At 33.3% G+C, this 15,387-nt stretch overlaps 5 protein-coding genes across 5 annotated transcripts; all 5 read right to left on the bottom strand.

Annotated features, from left to right (window-relative positions):
* Window positions 1-9: 9 nt before the first annotated feature.
* On the bottom strand, window positions 10-6,529 carry LOC126870580 (odorant receptor 13a-like). The gene is made up of 6 exons (XM_050628396.1): window positions 6,051-6,529; window positions 5,654-5,952; window positions 5,432-5,558; window positions 4,969-5,316; window positions 4,504-4,779; window positions 10-75 (listed from the first exon to the last, which is right to left on the bottom strand). The coding sequence occupies exons 1-6, from the start codon at window positions 6,243-6,245 to the stop codon at window positions 10-12; spliced, it is 1,311 nt and encodes a 436-aa protein (XP_050484353.1). The 5' UTR covers window positions 6,246-6,529.
* On the bottom strand, window positions 89-3,093 carry LOC126870498 (odorant receptor 22c-like). The gene is made up of 5 exons (XM_050628278.1): window positions 2,078-3,093; window positions 1,529-1,781; window positions 1,320-1,420; window positions 738-1,070; window positions 89-512 (listed from the first exon to the last, which is right to left on the bottom strand). The coding sequence occupies exons 1-5, from the start codon at window positions 2,270-2,272 to the stop codon at window positions 138-140; spliced, it is 1,257 nt and encodes a 418-aa protein (XP_050484235.1). The 5' UTR covers window positions 2,273-3,093; the 3' UTR covers window positions 89-137.
* Window positions 6,530-8,050: 1,521 nt separating the features above from the next.
* On the bottom strand, window positions 8,051-11,171 carry LOC126870579 (odorant receptor 13a-like). The gene is made up of 6 exons (XM_050628395.1): window positions 10,977-11,171; window positions 10,555-10,807; window positions 10,337-10,443; window positions 9,850-10,158; window positions 9,344-9,619; window positions 8,051-8,113 (listed from the first exon to the last, which is right to left on the bottom strand). The coding sequence occupies exons 1-6, from the start codon at window positions 11,169-11,171 to the stop codon at window positions 8,051-8,053; spliced, it is 1,203 nt and encodes a 400-aa protein (XP_050484352.1).
* Window positions 11,172-12,404: 1,233 nt separating this feature from the next.
* On the bottom strand, window positions 12,405-13,182 carry LOC126870578 (odorant receptor 4-like). The gene is made up of 2 exons (XM_050628394.1): window positions 12,904-13,182; window positions 12,405-12,819 (listed from the first exon to the last, which is right to left on the bottom strand). The coding sequence occupies exons 1-2, from the start codon at window positions 13,111-13,113 to the stop codon at window positions 12,517-12,519; spliced, it is 513 nt and encodes a 170-aa protein (XP_050484351.1). The 5' UTR covers window positions 13,114-13,182; the 3' UTR covers window positions 12,405-12,516.
* A 286-nt stretch (window positions 13,183-13,468) lies between these two features.
* LOC126870577 (uncharacterized) lies at window positions 13,469-14,841 on the bottom strand. The gene is made up of 3 exons (XM_050628393.1): window positions 14,770-14,841; window positions 13,964-14,216; window positions 13,469-13,581 (listed from the first exon to the last, which is right to left on the bottom strand). The coding sequence occupies exons 1-3, from the start codon at window positions 14,839-14,841 to the stop codon at window positions 13,469-13,471; spliced, it is 438 nt and encodes a 145-aa protein (XP_050484350.1).
* Window positions 14,842-15,387: the final 546 nt, after the last annotated feature.

The following is a 15,387-nucleotide window of genomic DNA, read 5'->3' as shown; positions in this document are numbered from 1 at the left end:
TGTTATTAATTATGTTTCATTTTTGGTTACGTTGTTACTTAACAATGTAAAATATGACATTGCGGTACTCAAAATCTGTAAAACGTTCACATGTATTTTAAACATCGTGGATCGTTTTCACACTCGTATATTTCTCGTTACCAATTGTAAGAAAGAAAAAAGCGGAAGAAAAGATTGACGTTTGGTAATCGAGGAAGACCATAACGTACTGTGTTTCTTATAGGTATTGTACCGACCTTAGTATAAGTTTCCAGCGATACAGGAAAAAATCCATTTGCGGTCAAACAACAGACTCGCCTGGACCGCTCTATTGTCATTATCAAATCGTTTCGAAGCATCTTCCCATGTTTGTTCATTGGCATAATCGTCCACAGCGCTGAATATGCTCCTATAGCAACGTTATCACTGTGTTCTATTACATCATCGCAGCTATAGGTGAACATAAACAATAAGGACAACGCGCCGATTAGGAGAAAGACGAAAATGGAACGTCTTGCAGAGTTAGTATTAGCCTAAGAAAAAGTAACATTTGAAAGAGAACATATGCTTTTATCGGAACATCGAAATTCTTTTCTGCGAGAAGAATTCTATGTACGATAGAACTCTTCTATATACATAGGTTATTGTTATTTTCATATTTTATAATAATGATAATAAAGATGAATCGCTGAAAGTTCATTTCTGAATTATGTACAAACATTCACAATGAATGCGTTTTAAACACGTGAAATACTAACCAATAACACTTGATAACCGAACAGGCAAATTAACACGCTAAATACCAGCACCTGTATAAGTATAATCACCGTGTACACGTTTTCTAGCGAATTGTAATAATTGATCAGTGCTTGATGTTGTTGAACGTACTTCCTAAATGTCTCGTAAGTTCTGTGTACATGCTTCGTCAGTATCGACATTTTATCTTGCTCGCTTATCTGATATTTTATGTTACACAGTTCTGAAAATCTATATCGAAGTATGCGAAATTGACCGCCTAAGTGTATGGCCATGACGCAGAAAACATTATCGAAGCAGAAGTAGCAGATTCCTATATAAGATAGACTCATAATCTACGAGAAAGAAAAATCGTTTCCTTTTATATAATTTGTTGTAGAAATTTAGCGCTGCTTATCGAATATTCAGTAATTTCAATATTTATATCATAGTAGCGAGATGAATCTCATTGCTGTCTATTTTTTTTTCGGTTGGTCGTAAATATATCAAACTGTTAGAGATTTATTTCGGTACGAATAAAATACAAACATAAAGACAAGCGATTAAATTACTAATTACTAGGAAAATGCGAAAATTTAAAATACCTGCGCAAAAAATATTAGTTCATAGTAAGGAGATTCTGACAAAATACCTATCCACATATTAAATGGAAGTTCCCTTGTGGATTCATTGTTTCCAATTTGTGCTGCAATAAATGCGTGAATCATTCTTTGCTTTCGTATGCGTTATACGTTTTAAACATCGTGTACACTTTAAATAAAAAGGTTTTTGGTTCTTGCATATTTTAACCTACCAATAAAAGGCGTGGTTATATAAGATAGTATAGCACATATTCCAATGGTGGTAACGCTAGAGATGAAAAGGGCGCAAATCTTTCTGCAATTATCCAAAATTTCTTTCTCGTGAATATCGTATTTAACAGCCATAAAATGTTGTTCCATGTACACGACGAGGTTCATAAATTCCTTTTTGTGTATCACTATAACGCATACCTTGACTGAGGACAGTATCAAACTCATAGTATTCGCAAGAGCATAAAGCGTATCCTAAAATTAATAATTTGAAGTAATAAGATATAGCAAAAAATATCGTTGATCGAATGAATAATTAAGCAGTTAATATACAGGAAAATGGAATTACAATATTAGTCTATAAAAAATGATAATTATTTTAAAGTAAATATTAACTATGGATCAGTGATTAAAATATTGACTAATTAAACTTCTATTCTAACATATTATTTTCCTACGAATTCTCATCGTTAAATTCTTGGAATAGTGCCACTGTCTGTGAGTCGATTGATCGATTATACAATAAATATGAAACGACCGAATATACTCACGCCATTGTAGAACCAAGTAAAATACAAATCTCTGCTCAAGACGATCATGCCAAATATCAAATTCCAAATTGTGTAGGTGAATATAATTTTCATCCGGCGTTCATCCGCGGGATCATTAGCTATCCATAGGCCAATGTGCTTTAAGAAGAAAGCCGACAATCTCATCGATATGTCCAACTCTTGTTCCGTTTGCATGTTCGTTCCGTTTGATCGTCAACCGTCTAAAGCTATCACTTACGTATCATATGAAACTCTGTAACTATAGTTGCTTCGCGTTTTTAATTTCTTGCTGTTTGTTTATTCTCTCTTCTTTTTCTTTGTTTTTAATCTATTTGTCAGGGAAGTGTTACGAATAACCCGAAACGTAAAAAACAGAAAAAGAAAATAACAGGTTCACCATGTATTTGATTGACGTCTGTTGCGTTATTTATGGGGCCGGCGCGTATTATGGATCATTATTTCCTGGACTGAAGGTACAAGCGAGGTGTTATATAGCTAGACGCTAGACGTCGTTCGCTTTTTATGAAATTAGTGGTAAAATGGAAAATGCTTTGTTTTTATGTTTTGTTGCTACAAAAAAAGGAAGAATGAAAATGGTGAAATCGGAATTATTTGATGTTATTGCACTGTGGTTATTATGAAAAATTGTTTTTTTCCTTTGTGTTACCTATGAGGTATACAGTTGTGTAATATGTGTGTAAGGTTGCGCGAAGTCTTGTGTGTAATACAAAATACTTACCTCAATTTCGGACGATTACAATACGAAACGTTATTAACTACAATATGCACAATAATGTACACTGTACAATACATACTTAGATTTATTTGGTAATGAAATATCTCTTTAATTTTATTTTCTATTTTAACAAAAACATATGTAACTATTGTCTGAAATTAAATTCTCCCGCATATATTTTCTGTGTATCGGACACTGTTGTATCGTAGTAGTTATACATCGCCTGCGTGATTTCTTAATAACGTAAAATATGACACCGCAGAACTTAGAATCTGCAAAAACAAAGGAACTATTAAGATATTGTTGTATCTTTTTAATAAAATCTGATATAATAATAATTGTACTTTCATGTGAAAAAATCAACTGTTATTTACGAACCTCGTCATTAGATAGTTTATACAAGTATGCGCTCTATTTCCTCGAATATATACTGCAGCATATCCCATATTCTTGTTCTGCATATGTAGAAAAAATTGATATCTTACAAAGAACTACCATAGGGTTTGTGATTAATCGTTGTTTTAAAAGTTTACTTACTTTAGAGATAACGCGATTTATTTGGAAGAATAAAAGGTCACGTTAGATATTCCTGTTTCTACTTCGGTAAATTAATTTCTTTGTATCGTTTTTGAGAAATTGATTCGTAATATGCATGAACTGCAACGGTTTCTTTTCGTAACGTCTCAATAAGGGAAAGCATGATACGCGATGCTCAAAATTTATAAGGAGAACAAGTAACATTAATTTTGTTGAACATCGTAACTATCTCGGGGAGAAAAATTTCCTGGAAATAAAATTATTTGGTAGAAAGCATAACGATTGATATTATTATATCAGATTTGGGAATTTACATTTCACGCTACTTTCATCCGTCACACCGTTTCCGAAATGTATTAGTTTAATTATTGTACAACAGAAATTAATTGATTTCTTTTTAAAACAAGATATATTAGGTCATCCCATAAGTTCGTGCCGACTTTTGTGTATACATTTCATGTGTCGATTTATAAACATACGGCGATAAGGGACCAATGCACTTGAGCTTAGCTGATCGAGAACAGGCTAGAGCAGATTTTCGTGGGTATAAGATCGTAATATAGTAAACACAGTGACTTCTAACAGTAAAAAATCATGAGTGAAATGCGTATCCATTTTCGACATCTCATGTTATATGAATTTCGGAAAGGAAGTTCTGTAACAATTGCCACGAAAAACATATGTGCTGTTTACGGAGAAAATGCGCTTCCATCTCGCACCTGTAGGAAGTGGTTCCAACGTTTTAGAGCTGGGAATTTCTGTTTAGAAGACGAGGAACGCTCCGGGCGTCCTCCTCAGACAGACGAAAATAAAATTCGGGATCTTGTTGAAAAATCACGAAGTTTAACAGTTCAAGAGATATCAAATGTTCTGAAAATACCTAAGACAACGATTCATAGGTGTTTAGAAAAAATAACATATATAACCGCTTGAAAAACGGCACGAACTTATAGGATGACCTAATACATATGTATTTTCTCTAATATAGAATAATTTCTATTCATGTATATTACATCGTTATTAATGAAATAAAGCATCTAAATGTTTATAGGATACTTTAATAATACATCTAGACGAATAACGTTTTCCTTTCGAGGTTTCCGCGACAAAAAGACTAAATCGATAGCTACAAGATGTACACAATATTGCTTACTCCTGTATATGTTTCCAGCGACACAGCGAAGAATCCACAGGCAGTCAAGCAACAGGGTGCTTTAGATCTCATCATGACGAACATCAAATCTTTGCGTAACATTTTTCCATATTTGTCCATCGGCAGGGGCGACCATGAACTCTTGTAAGTGGCGTTCATCACACATTCGCTGTCATGTATCAAGCAATTACAACTGTACGTGAACATTAATAATTGACACATACAACCCATTACATGAAATATGAAAGTAAGACGTTTTATTTGAGCAATCTCTTCCTGTAGAAGAGATAATTAAATTAAAACAACGAATAAAGGAAAAGCTATTATTAATATAATTTCTCTTCTTTTCGTAAGCATTTTGTTTAATTTTTTAAGAAATAAAAAGATAATTATTATATGTTATGTTGCAGCAGAAGGAACGAAATTAATATAAAAAATCTAATAAAAGTAAATGGAATACGACGATGAAACGCGATTGCTACTAACCATAAGTATCAAATATCCATCGAGGCAAATTATCAAGCTGAAGAGTGTCACCTGCACGAGTGCTATTACACTGAACACATTCTCGAGTTTATTACAATATTCAATGAGCATTTGATGTTGTTTGACGTAAGTTTTAAACGTTGCATATTTATCTTCAGTGTACGATGATCTTTCCAAAGTTGTATAATGTTCGCGATCATTTATATTGCACATATTTGAAAATCTATATTGCAAAATACGAAATTGACTAGCAGTGTGCAGATTTATAACGAATAAAAGATTGTCGAAGCAATGGTAGCACGTACCAACTAGGCACGCGCTAAAAGTCTGTAAAAACGAGCATAATGATTAAACGATTCAAAATATCGTACGATTTCTGGATTAAAATACAATAGTTAAAAAGTATTTTTTACAGTGATCTTATATGAATAATTTTTTCTACCTGTATTACGAAGACTATTTCAAAATACGGTGACAACATTAATGAATCGTCGAACCACATATTAAACGGATGTATTCTATCTGATTCATTCTTACCATAGTTTACTGAAAAACATATCAACACGTCTCTTTGTTAGTTGTTATAATTCCAATTTGATATAATAACAATATCGACAAAATAATTCCTTAAGAATATGTTTTGCGTCAGCGTTTTAATTTGTACTGAAAATTTTCATATTTTTCGCAGATTGATTGCTTAAATGTCTCACCCAAAATAGGTCTTAGTATGAAGCTGACGACTGTTCCCTGAGCAAAAAAGGCGAAGGAGCAAACGAGAAAAGTGCAAATACGTTTAGAGGTATTTATAATCATTTGCTCGTGGGAGTCATAATTCGAATGCCAAAAGTTTGTTTTCGCGTAATTAATTAAATAAAGCAGTTCGTCGTTATGTATAAATATGACAAAGGTCTTGAGTAGAACTAAAACGATAGTCGCAACGTTGCACGCGGTATAAATAGTATCCTGTAATAAAAGTATTCAGCAATCAAACTTAGAAGCCATTTTTTTATGGTATTGTTAGTTGAAAATTTGCTTTAGTCCATATTTCTTTCATTACTCACCTCAAAATTTCCCCAAGTAAAGTACAAATCCCTCAACTCGATGGTGATGGCAACGAAGATAAAAAATATTGTATTCGACATGGCGATGTTCCTCCAACGTTTATCGACATAATCATTCGCCAGCCAAAAACCAACGAATTTCATGTAGAAACTTGTGACGGTGATAGACAGATCTTTGACTTCCTTCGAGCTCATCCTGAGTCTTCGACGATGAAGTACTCATTCTTCGATTCTATCGAAAGCCTCTAATTTGCTTATCATCGATATCTATAGGGACTGATACAATGATACGATATTACTTTGATCCCTTGATCGCTTTTGACTTGATTATCTGGCTCGTTTTGCATATTATACTTCCCGGACAACTGGTTATTCTGAACGTCATTGCAATTGCTGTTCCATCGTGTGAAAAGGAAAAGCAGCGACGGATCGATAAATTGTGTATTATTCCACGGAGACGCCGAATGTTCAGACGTGAGGATAACGTGTATTACAATACACGTGCGACTGTTTAGATGATTTATTTCATGGAAACTTTTGAAGAACGTTGTGTAATCGAGTTGCACCCTTTGAATTCGTTTTTGAGCACAAGAACTTGTCATTTTTATCCTTATTTGTGTTTTAGTGATTTAGTTATGTTAATTGTGTTATGTTAATGTTAAATGATATATGACAGTGTCTTGAAGCTTATAACGCATGTTTTCCTTCATCATCAGAATTAATTGGCAAGAACTTTCCTTTTTTCATTTATCATCCATTAATTAATTATATATTTTTAGTGTGACACGTTTTAATAACAACTGTGCTACAGATTAGTACTTGCGGAAGGTGAATTTACGCGAAGACATATTTATGGAATGAAATAGAGAATGGTAGAGGTAATATTAATCGCATTATTATATTATCGTATTAAATAAAATAATATTTTTAAAATCCTTCTGTTTATTGCTATATTTCTTTATTCCAGAGAAATAGTCTGTTATTTATTATCAAAATGTATAGAATAGTATTGTAGTTAGGCTTTGTTGTTAGTATTGCAAATTCGCGCGAAAGAATTGATCTTTTAAAATAGATAAAACGATTAAGTTGTTCCGGTTAAAATGTAAATGTAAAATTGTTTGTCATTGATATTTTTGACAAGAAAGGCTTAAGTTTTGTTTAAAGCAACTACATTTTGATATGAACGAAGAATCGAATAAACGAGATAGTCTAAGAAAAATATACATTTGCTCCCATTAATATTCGGACACGCCTTAAAATAGCATAACTTTTTAAAGAACGGATCAGACGGTTTGATATTTTTTGAGAAGCTAGAAGAGCTAGTTTGCCAGATGACGTGCAAACAATTTTTGAGAATCTCGCGGAATTAATCCGAATCACAAAGAAAAAGGTGAGATCGCTTTTTACAACATATTTATCTGGTTCTGAAAGTTTGAATCAATGAAAATTTGAATAACAAATTTCGAAGATTTATGTCTATTATATATAAGGAATTCTTCGATAATATTGTAATTGCCGAAAAAGAACCTCTCCGGAAGGCTCCATGGACCGCCACGGTTTTCGAAGCAAGACCACGCGAGCTCGGCATTTCCGAATCTACAGAACGTGCTGTAAACACGACTGCCTTGAATTCGCCTTTAGTATTTTCTTGCATAAGAAATTAGTAAAAAGCGACCTTTATTATTTTCTCCGAGGTCTCGACCAATTGTAACTTTTTCAACATTTTGGCGCGCGTCGTCCAGTGAATTAACCCTTTTAACTTAAAGAAAAAGAAAAAAGAAATTCAAACCGTTTGCTTCAATTTTAAAAAAGTTATTCCGTTTCGAAGGGTGTCCGAATATTGATCGGAGTAACTGCATTTCCTGGAAACACAGCCTACGAATGAAGGTTAGGCAAAGCAACTGATATTTTTGTGTAATATCAAGTAAATAAATACCTAAATGCTTTTAAACATTTAAATTTCTTGGAACTTTATTCGAAAATGTTGTTGGTACTTGCGTTTAAGACGTATCGCTTGCATGATTTCTCAACAACGTCAAGTACGATGCCGCGGAACTTAGAATCTGTAAACAGCAAAGGAACACAATAGATTAAATTTTTATCATGATTTTATAACTCGTTAAAGAGTATCTGATATAATAATAATAATAGACATTGTGTTTGTTACGATAAAGTCATTTTACAAGTACTCAAAAAAAATGTTTTTTAGGGAAATAAGAACACTTATAAAACAACTGTTACTTACTAATTCCTCGTTTAATAATTTATGACGCGTCATATTACAGTTGTAAATGTTGGAAAATATGTTCTGCGTACGTAGGAAATGTTGAGGAGAGGAAAGGAAAGCTGATAATGTCGAATTCTGTTAATAACTTGTAATCTTACAATAATATTCAGGTATCATATATTGTGCAATAATGTGATTGGTATAGTCACTGTACTTTGAAAGCAAATTTATATCACGCCAACAATAATGTTTATGAAACCTTTTAGTTATTACTTGCAAATACGGGTAGAAAATAACGTTGTTTCGAGGGTAGCATGGATATGGAACGCTGCACTCTTTATAGTCTATGGGGTACGATACTATTATATTTTTCCCTACTGCATATAAGGACAATATATGCCGTAGGTTGATTGCGGAGGAAATCTCACCTCATTCGCACACGCCAGTCTCTTTGGGTAATTCTACTCTTTTCAAACAAACAAAAGCGTAACGACCGACGAGTTTCCTTCTCACAAGTATTCGGATGATCATAATGGTGAGATGCAAGTTCGATGTCGATCGTGTGAATTATGAATCCACAACGAATACGCTGAATATAAAAATGAATACTATATTTGTAATTTTTGCAAGTAATATTATCTTACATACAATAAGAGCAATAATGAATTTACAAAGGATATTCCATTAAATACGGCCATATTGATTATAAGGGGCCAAAGTTCCACATTATTGGTAGCATTGATTTTTTAGGCAAAGCTAAATACCATCTCCTCTCCTATCTCTATGAAGTAAAACGTAACACTGCATCGCTCAAAATTTACAACGAAATGATATTAAAACGACAATAAAGAAATCAATATAAGTAAATGTTAACGTTATAACGATCGAATATCCTGAAAATAAAATAAATATTCGCTAGGAAGTGTAAGAATTAGTATTATTATATCAGATTAGGTGAAAGGATTAAATTAATAGTAGTATTTATTTATTTCAGTTTGCACGAAGAAACGGGATCCGTTTTACACATGATTGAACTAGTATAATTACAGCGAGTAGATGTACTTACTCCAGTATACGTTTCCAATGATACGATGAAGAATCCACTAGCGGTCAGGCAACATGGTATATTAGATCTCATGATAATTAACATCAAGTCTCTCCGTAATATTTTCCCATATTTGTCCATTGGTAGAAACGACCATAAGCTTTTGTAGGCGGCATTAGCTACGTTCGTACTGTCTCGTATTAGACAATCGCAACTATAGGTGAACATCAGCAGTTGACACAAGCAACCCGTTATATGAAATAGGAAAATAAGGCGTCTCATAAGAGGAGCGTCTTCCTGTGAAAAATTGCATTGTTGTATCCTAAACTGCTGTAACGAACTAAAAACATATTACTTTCTCCTACGAGAATTTTTTGCAACTTCACGAAAAATAAAGAAGATTGGAATTGTTGCTATGTCGTAATATCAAAAATTATTACTGCTATGAAGCAAACTAGAATTCTTTCAACATTAAATTTCTATTTTTACGGCACAGTTTTTTTTAATATAGATACTACTATGCATACCGTAAGTACTAAATATCCATCGAGGCACATTAATAAGCTGAAGAGCGATACTTGTCCAAGCACAATCAAATTAAACACTTGCTCGAGTTTCTTACAATATTCAATGAGCATTTGATGTTGCTGAATATAAGTTTTAAGTTTCATATATTTACATATGCTGTACGACAATTTTTCGTTGTTATTTTCACCGCACATATTTTCAAGTCTATATTGTAAGATACGAAACTGTCCAGCAGTATGTAGATTCATAATGCATAAAATATTATCGAAACAAAGATAGCATACGCCAACGTGATACAGACACAAAACCTGTAGAAACGCAAGATGTAATTTTATCTTTGTCATATGCGTATACGTGATTTTATTAAATTTATGTATCGCGATTTTGGAATATACATATTTGAAATTAACTTTGATAAATATAGTCGTGGCGAATCCAAACATTTGTTCTTTTAATTGTTTTTAGCAACTAACAAATTCTTAGTACCTGTATGATAAACTCGACCTCAAAATATGGTGTCATGTAGCATATTGGTGCGTTCAACCATATATTGAATGGAAGTATTCGATTTGTTTCGTTTCTTCCAATATTTGCTGAATAATATAAATACGTTAGCAAAGCTCGTTTAATTAATTTCGTTTAATCAAGAAAGCTAGTTAACAATATATATCGTTCTTTGTACAATGAGTATATAAATGTCTCACCTTGAATTGGTCCTATCACGTAAGAGATAACTGTTCCTTGAGCGAAGAAAGTGAAGACGCAAACGAGAACCGTACAAGTACGTTTACACCTATCCACAATCATTCGTTCGTGTGAATTGTAATTCGAATGCCAAAAATTCTTTTTCGCGTATTGTATCAAACTAAGCAACTCCTTTTTGTATACAAAACAAACCAAAATTTTGAACAAAACGAGAATAATAGTTACGAGGTTGCACACGATGTATACAGTACCCTATAATCAAATAACAGTACACGTACACGATGGATATTTTCCAAACTACCGCGAGAGCAAAAACTGCTTTGATCCAATAGATCTTTCGAATAGTGTTCAAATCCGTAAAATTGTTCATTCGAAAAATTATTCTTCATGTTACTATAACAAAATTGAATTTTTCACTTACGCTAAAATCTCCCCAAGTGAAGTACAGATCCCTCGTTTCGACCACGATGGCGACGAGAATTGCGAAAGTCGTATAAATCATAGCAAAGTTTCTCCAACGTTCTTCGACATGGTTCTTCGCCAGCCAAAAGCCAACGATTTTCATGTAGAACGACACGACGGTGATTGACAGATCTCTGCCTTTCTTCGAGCTCATTCTGAGTCTTCAACGGTAGTGTGCTCCAAGCTCCAATTTACAAGAGAATCTTCAGGTTTTTTATTAACTATACCTGAGTCTCCATACTTATCTTGATTATCCCGTTCGTTTTGCATGTCCGCTATGTTTCGTGGACAACTGGTTATTTTACACGTCACTATAATTGCTCTCTTGTGGTGTAAAACGGAAAGGGGAAGAAGCATCGGATTGATAAATTATGCACGATTTCAGACGGATGGTGGTATTCGGGGAGACGATAAAGCATACGCGGTACATCGATAATTTTATTGTCCGGGAACGTTCGAAGAACACAGTGGTTGTTAACCTAACATTCTTTTATTGCTGTTCGCGAATAAAGGAATAAAATTTACAAAGACTATTTGTCGGTTGTTTTGTAAACATCTTTATTATAATTTTCCAGTGTTATGTACTTTTATTGCGTATGATACACATGTGCATTTTGCAGCTTGTTTTGTATATAATAATGCATAGGATCTGTTCTTTGTATTGAACGAAGAACACACTCGAAGGAGGACAGATGATCGATTATTCAAAATATTCTTTCGGAATTAGAATTGACTCGATCGACATTTCGACTATGTTAACTAAAGATAAATACACTTTAATTTATGAGTACAGTGAAGGTACGTGCATTTTCTACGTATTAACACATACATTTTGTCACATGAAAATACATTTCGCTATTTGCTGGTAACAATATGTAAGTTATACTATCATAAACTATTCAAGACTAATCTACCATAAATATGATTCCAAATATATGATCCAATATATATGATTCAAAATAATAGAAATAGCAATAAATCGACAATAGCAATAAATAGAAATATTAAACGACTGTGATTGTTAGAGTAGTGAATGAAATTCACCATTATGATACCGAATTAATTTAAGATTTACTATAAATATTAAAAAAAGCTCATATGTCGTCAATGATTGGCTGATATATTAAGACATTGAAGTACTATAGGAAAAGCTCCACATTGATTATTCATTATATATATGTATTAAATTATCAGTTATTTTCCTAAAATTCATTTATTTTCGTTAACAGATAAATATACAATTTGCCTGAATAGTACAATATATATCTAAAGGCAATTTTCTTAGAACAATCTATTGAATCGATTGGAGATTTGTTTTTACCGATCAATTTATAGTTTCGTCTTCTACACGATTTCTCAACAAAGTGAAATATGACACTGCGGTAGATAAAATCTGCAAAATGTTAATAAACAAATTATTTTACGATATTGAAAATTGCAATTTCTTAGTGTCTAAAAATTTGCCCTATGCTTTAAATTTCATAGATCGTAACGTGTATTTATTGTAGATTCGATATTATATTTACCGTGGTATAAGTTTCCAATGATACAGGGAAAAATTTGTTCGCGGTGAGACAACAAACTCGTCTTGATCGCTCAATCACCATTATTAGATCGTTTCGAAGCATCTTTCCAGATTTGTTCATTGGCATGATCGTCCACAGCGCTGAATATGCTCCTATAGCAACTTTCTCACTGTGTTCTATCACACTGTCACAGCTATAGGTGAACATAAACAGTAGAGCCATTGAGCCGACTAAAAGAAAGATGAAAATCGAGCGTCTCGCTAGAGGGGCAGCAGCCTAAGAGCAAACTAAGCATTTAGAAAGTCCCAAATAATTAACAAATACCGATGACGGGAATGTTTATAGCATGTAAATACTAACCAATAATCCTTGATAAGCAAACAGGCAAATTAACACACTAAATACCAACACTTGTCCAAATATCAACATCGTGTACACGTTTTCAAGCCTGTCGCAGAAAGTGATGAGTGCTTGATGGTGTCGAATGCATGCCTTCAAATTCTCGTAAAACACATGCACATGCCTTGTTAACGCCGACTCCATATCATCTTCCTTCGTCCGACGTTCCATGTCACACAGTTTTGAAAACCTGTATCGAAGTATGCGAAACTGACCAGACAAGTGTATGGCCAAGATGCAGAAAACATTATCGAAGCAAAAATAGCTTACCGATACGTAATACATACTTATCGTCTGCAAAAAGTAAAAATTATTTCCCCTGTTACAGTCCGTGGAAAAAATCTATTGGTTTTTGCAAAATCGCAAAAATTGATTAGTCATTGATAAGAAAGGTCATGTAGATTTATAGAAAGTGGAGGATTCTAGGGTGAAGCTTCAACTAATTGTCACAGGTTGTACTTCCGCGTAAATATAAACATGTAATGCAACGAGCTACAATAACAATCGTTCGAAAAATTGCGAGAATCTAAAATACCTGTAGAGTAAATATCACTTCGTAGTAAGGCGACATAGATACTGGCAAATTCAGCCACATGTTGAAAGGAAATGCTCTTTCGGATTTATTTTTCCCAATATTTCCTGCAACAAACACAGATGATATACTTTTTCCCATATGGAATGGTTTTCTTATTTATCGTTAGGTATATTATTATACCTATCGAATTTTTAGTTTATTACAGCAGACAGATATTTATTAGTATACACAATTGTTAAACATTTTAATATTGCAGCACCGAATCAAATTTCTTTTTTGAGAAAAGATTGTTTTTAGTTATACGATATAGTATATCGATGTATATGTATTTGATGTACATGTATGGTATGAGAATTTGTGAAAGGAGTATATTATTATCTATATATATATATACCGGGTGAATATTACGTATATCCACACGAATCATCCACGATTTGGATCAAAAAATGCAACACACCGTAAACAAATAGAATATTTTTGACCTACCGATAAGCGGTGTTGTTAGATAAGCTAGTATAGCAAATGTACCCATGATGGTGACAGAACAGACGAAGAAGGTGCAAGTTTTCTTGCAATCATTCAAAATTTCTTTCTCGCGAAAATCGTACTTAACATTCCAAAAACGTTGTTGAACGTACACGATCAGTTTTATAAATTCCTTTTTATGCTTCATTATGATACATATCTTGATTAAACCCATTGTCACGGTTAATATGTTGGTAGTGACGTAAAGAATATCCTGAAATGAATTATGAATTTTTTATAATTATAGCTGTACGTTTCATAGAGTTTTAATTGAAATACACGTGTCATAAACTATTATCGAATGTTATATGTCACGAACGACATTTTCAGTATTTTCAGTATTATTGTAGATTAAATTAGAAAATATAATGTATCTCATGAATTTCAAATTTTTAATGTATTAAATAGAGGTAACCGAGAAAGTTTTTACCAATGACTTCTTTGATTATCCGATATAAACGAACATCAAAGATAGGTGCCGATTAAAAACAATCCCCGTAGATGGCAACGAGAAATCAATACATGAGCTTTACTTATACGATTAAATAATAATTAGAAAGATAATGACCGTCCTTGCTAAATTGTTTTCCAATCTAACGCAACTGCTCGTCCCGTTTTTGTATACATCATAATAATATACTCACGCCTCTGTACAACACAGTGAAATATAAATCTCTGGTAATAACGATCGTGGCAAATATAGAATTCCATATTGTGTAAACGATCATTATTTTCATCCGACGTTCTTCCGTGGGATAGTCGGTTACCCATATACCGATATTCCTCAAGAAAAACGTTGACAGGACCATTGATATGTCCAAGTCTCGTTGTATTAGCATGATGACTGATCAACGTCTAAAGCTGTCGCGTGCCACGTACCGTGTATGCCCCAATACATATGAATCATCATAATAACAGGTGACGCGCTTCTTTGATTTATTAATTTCTGCTGTCACTCTTGCAAGTGAAGTGAAGGAGAAATGGAAGAGGAGTGGAAGAGGAGCGGAAGAGGTGGAGAAGGAAAACAGAAGTGAAAGAAGGAGTGAAATTAATGTTTGATTGTTACCTTTGTATGAATAAATGAAAAAAGCTTGGAAGTAGCAGGTAATCACACATTTGTTCGTTGATTGATCTCTTTCATTATTTCCAGAGACCCGTACGTCTTAGACCACAGTCACTTTTCAATCTAAGACTTTTCAATCAGGAACTGCAATTGAGTTTTCAAACGTTAAACGTTGCGTCCTTCGCTCTTACGAGAAATTGCTGTTAAAATCGGAACGTGTAATGGTTGTTACGGAAATACAAAATTTATTTGTTCTTATGTTCATGTTACGGAAGAAGTCCTAACGAGAGTTTCCTGCTGAATAGATTTTTGAATACGGGTA

Source organism: Bombus huntii, chromosome 10, assembly GCF_024542735.1.
Source record: "Bombus huntii isolate Logan2020A chromosome 10, iyBomHunt1.1, whole genome shotgun sequence".
Classification (NCBI taxonomy): domain Eukaryota; kingdom Metazoa; phylum Arthropoda; class Insecta; order Hymenoptera; family Apidae; genus Bombus; species Bombus huntii.
This window is presented reverse-complemented; position numbering and strand designations above follow the sequence as displayed.

Coding starts and splice junctions, on each gene's coding strand:
- LOC126870580 (XM_050628396.1), bottom strand. CDS start 6,245: ATGAGCTCGAAGGAAGTCAAAGATCTGTCTATCACCGTCACAAGTTTC. Junction 5,953..6,050: donor TTACTTGGGGAAATTTTGAG/GTGAGTAATGAA, acceptor CTTTTATTACAG/GATACTATTTATACCGCGTG. Junction 5,317..5,431: donor AAATAGTCTTCGTAATACAG/GTAGAAAAAATT, acceptor TCGTTTTTACAG/ACTTTTAGCGCGTGCCTAGT.
- LOC126870578 (XM_050628394.1), bottom strand. CDS start 13,113: ATGGAACGTCGGACGAAGGAAGATGATATGGAGTCGGCGTTAACAAGG. Junction 12,820..12,903: donor TTGCTTATCAAGGATTATTG/GTTAGTATTTAC, acceptor GTTTGCTCTTAG/GCTGCTGCCCCTCTAGCGAG.
- LOC126870577 (XM_050628393.1), bottom strand. CDS start 14,841: ATGCTAATACAACGAGACTTGGACATATCAATGGTCCTGTCAACGTTT. Junction 14,217..14,769: donor TGAGGAATATCGGTATATGG/GTAACCGACTAT, acceptor AATTCATTTCAG/GATATTCTTTACGTCACTAC. Junction 13,582..13,963: donor TCTAACAACACCGCTTATCG/GTAGGTCAAAAA, acceptor TGTTTGTTGCAG/GAAATATTGGGAAAAATAAA.
- LOC126870579 (XM_050628395.1), bottom strand. CDS start 11,171: ATGAGCTCGAAGAAAGGCAGAGATCTGTCAATCACCGTCGTGTCGTTC. Junction 10,808..10,976: donor TCACTTGGGGAGATTTTAGC/GTAAGTGAAAAA, acceptor ATTTGATTATAG/GGTACTGTATACATCGTGTG. Junction 9,620..9,849: donor ATGGATATTTAGTACTTACG/GTATGCATAGTA, acceptor AATTTTTCACAG/GAAGACGCTCCTCTTATGAG.
- LOC126870498 (XM_050628278.1), bottom strand. CDS start 2,272: ATGCAAACGGAACAAGAGTTGGACATATCGATGAGATTGTCGGCTTTC. Junction 1,782..2,077: donor TTACTTGGTTCTACAATGGC/GTGAGTATATTC, acceptor TATTAATTTTAG/GATACGCTTTATGCTCTTGC. Junction 1,071..1,319: donor AACTAATATTTTTTGCGCAG/GTATTTTAAATT, acceptor TCTTTCTCGTAG/ATTATGAGTCTATCTTATAT.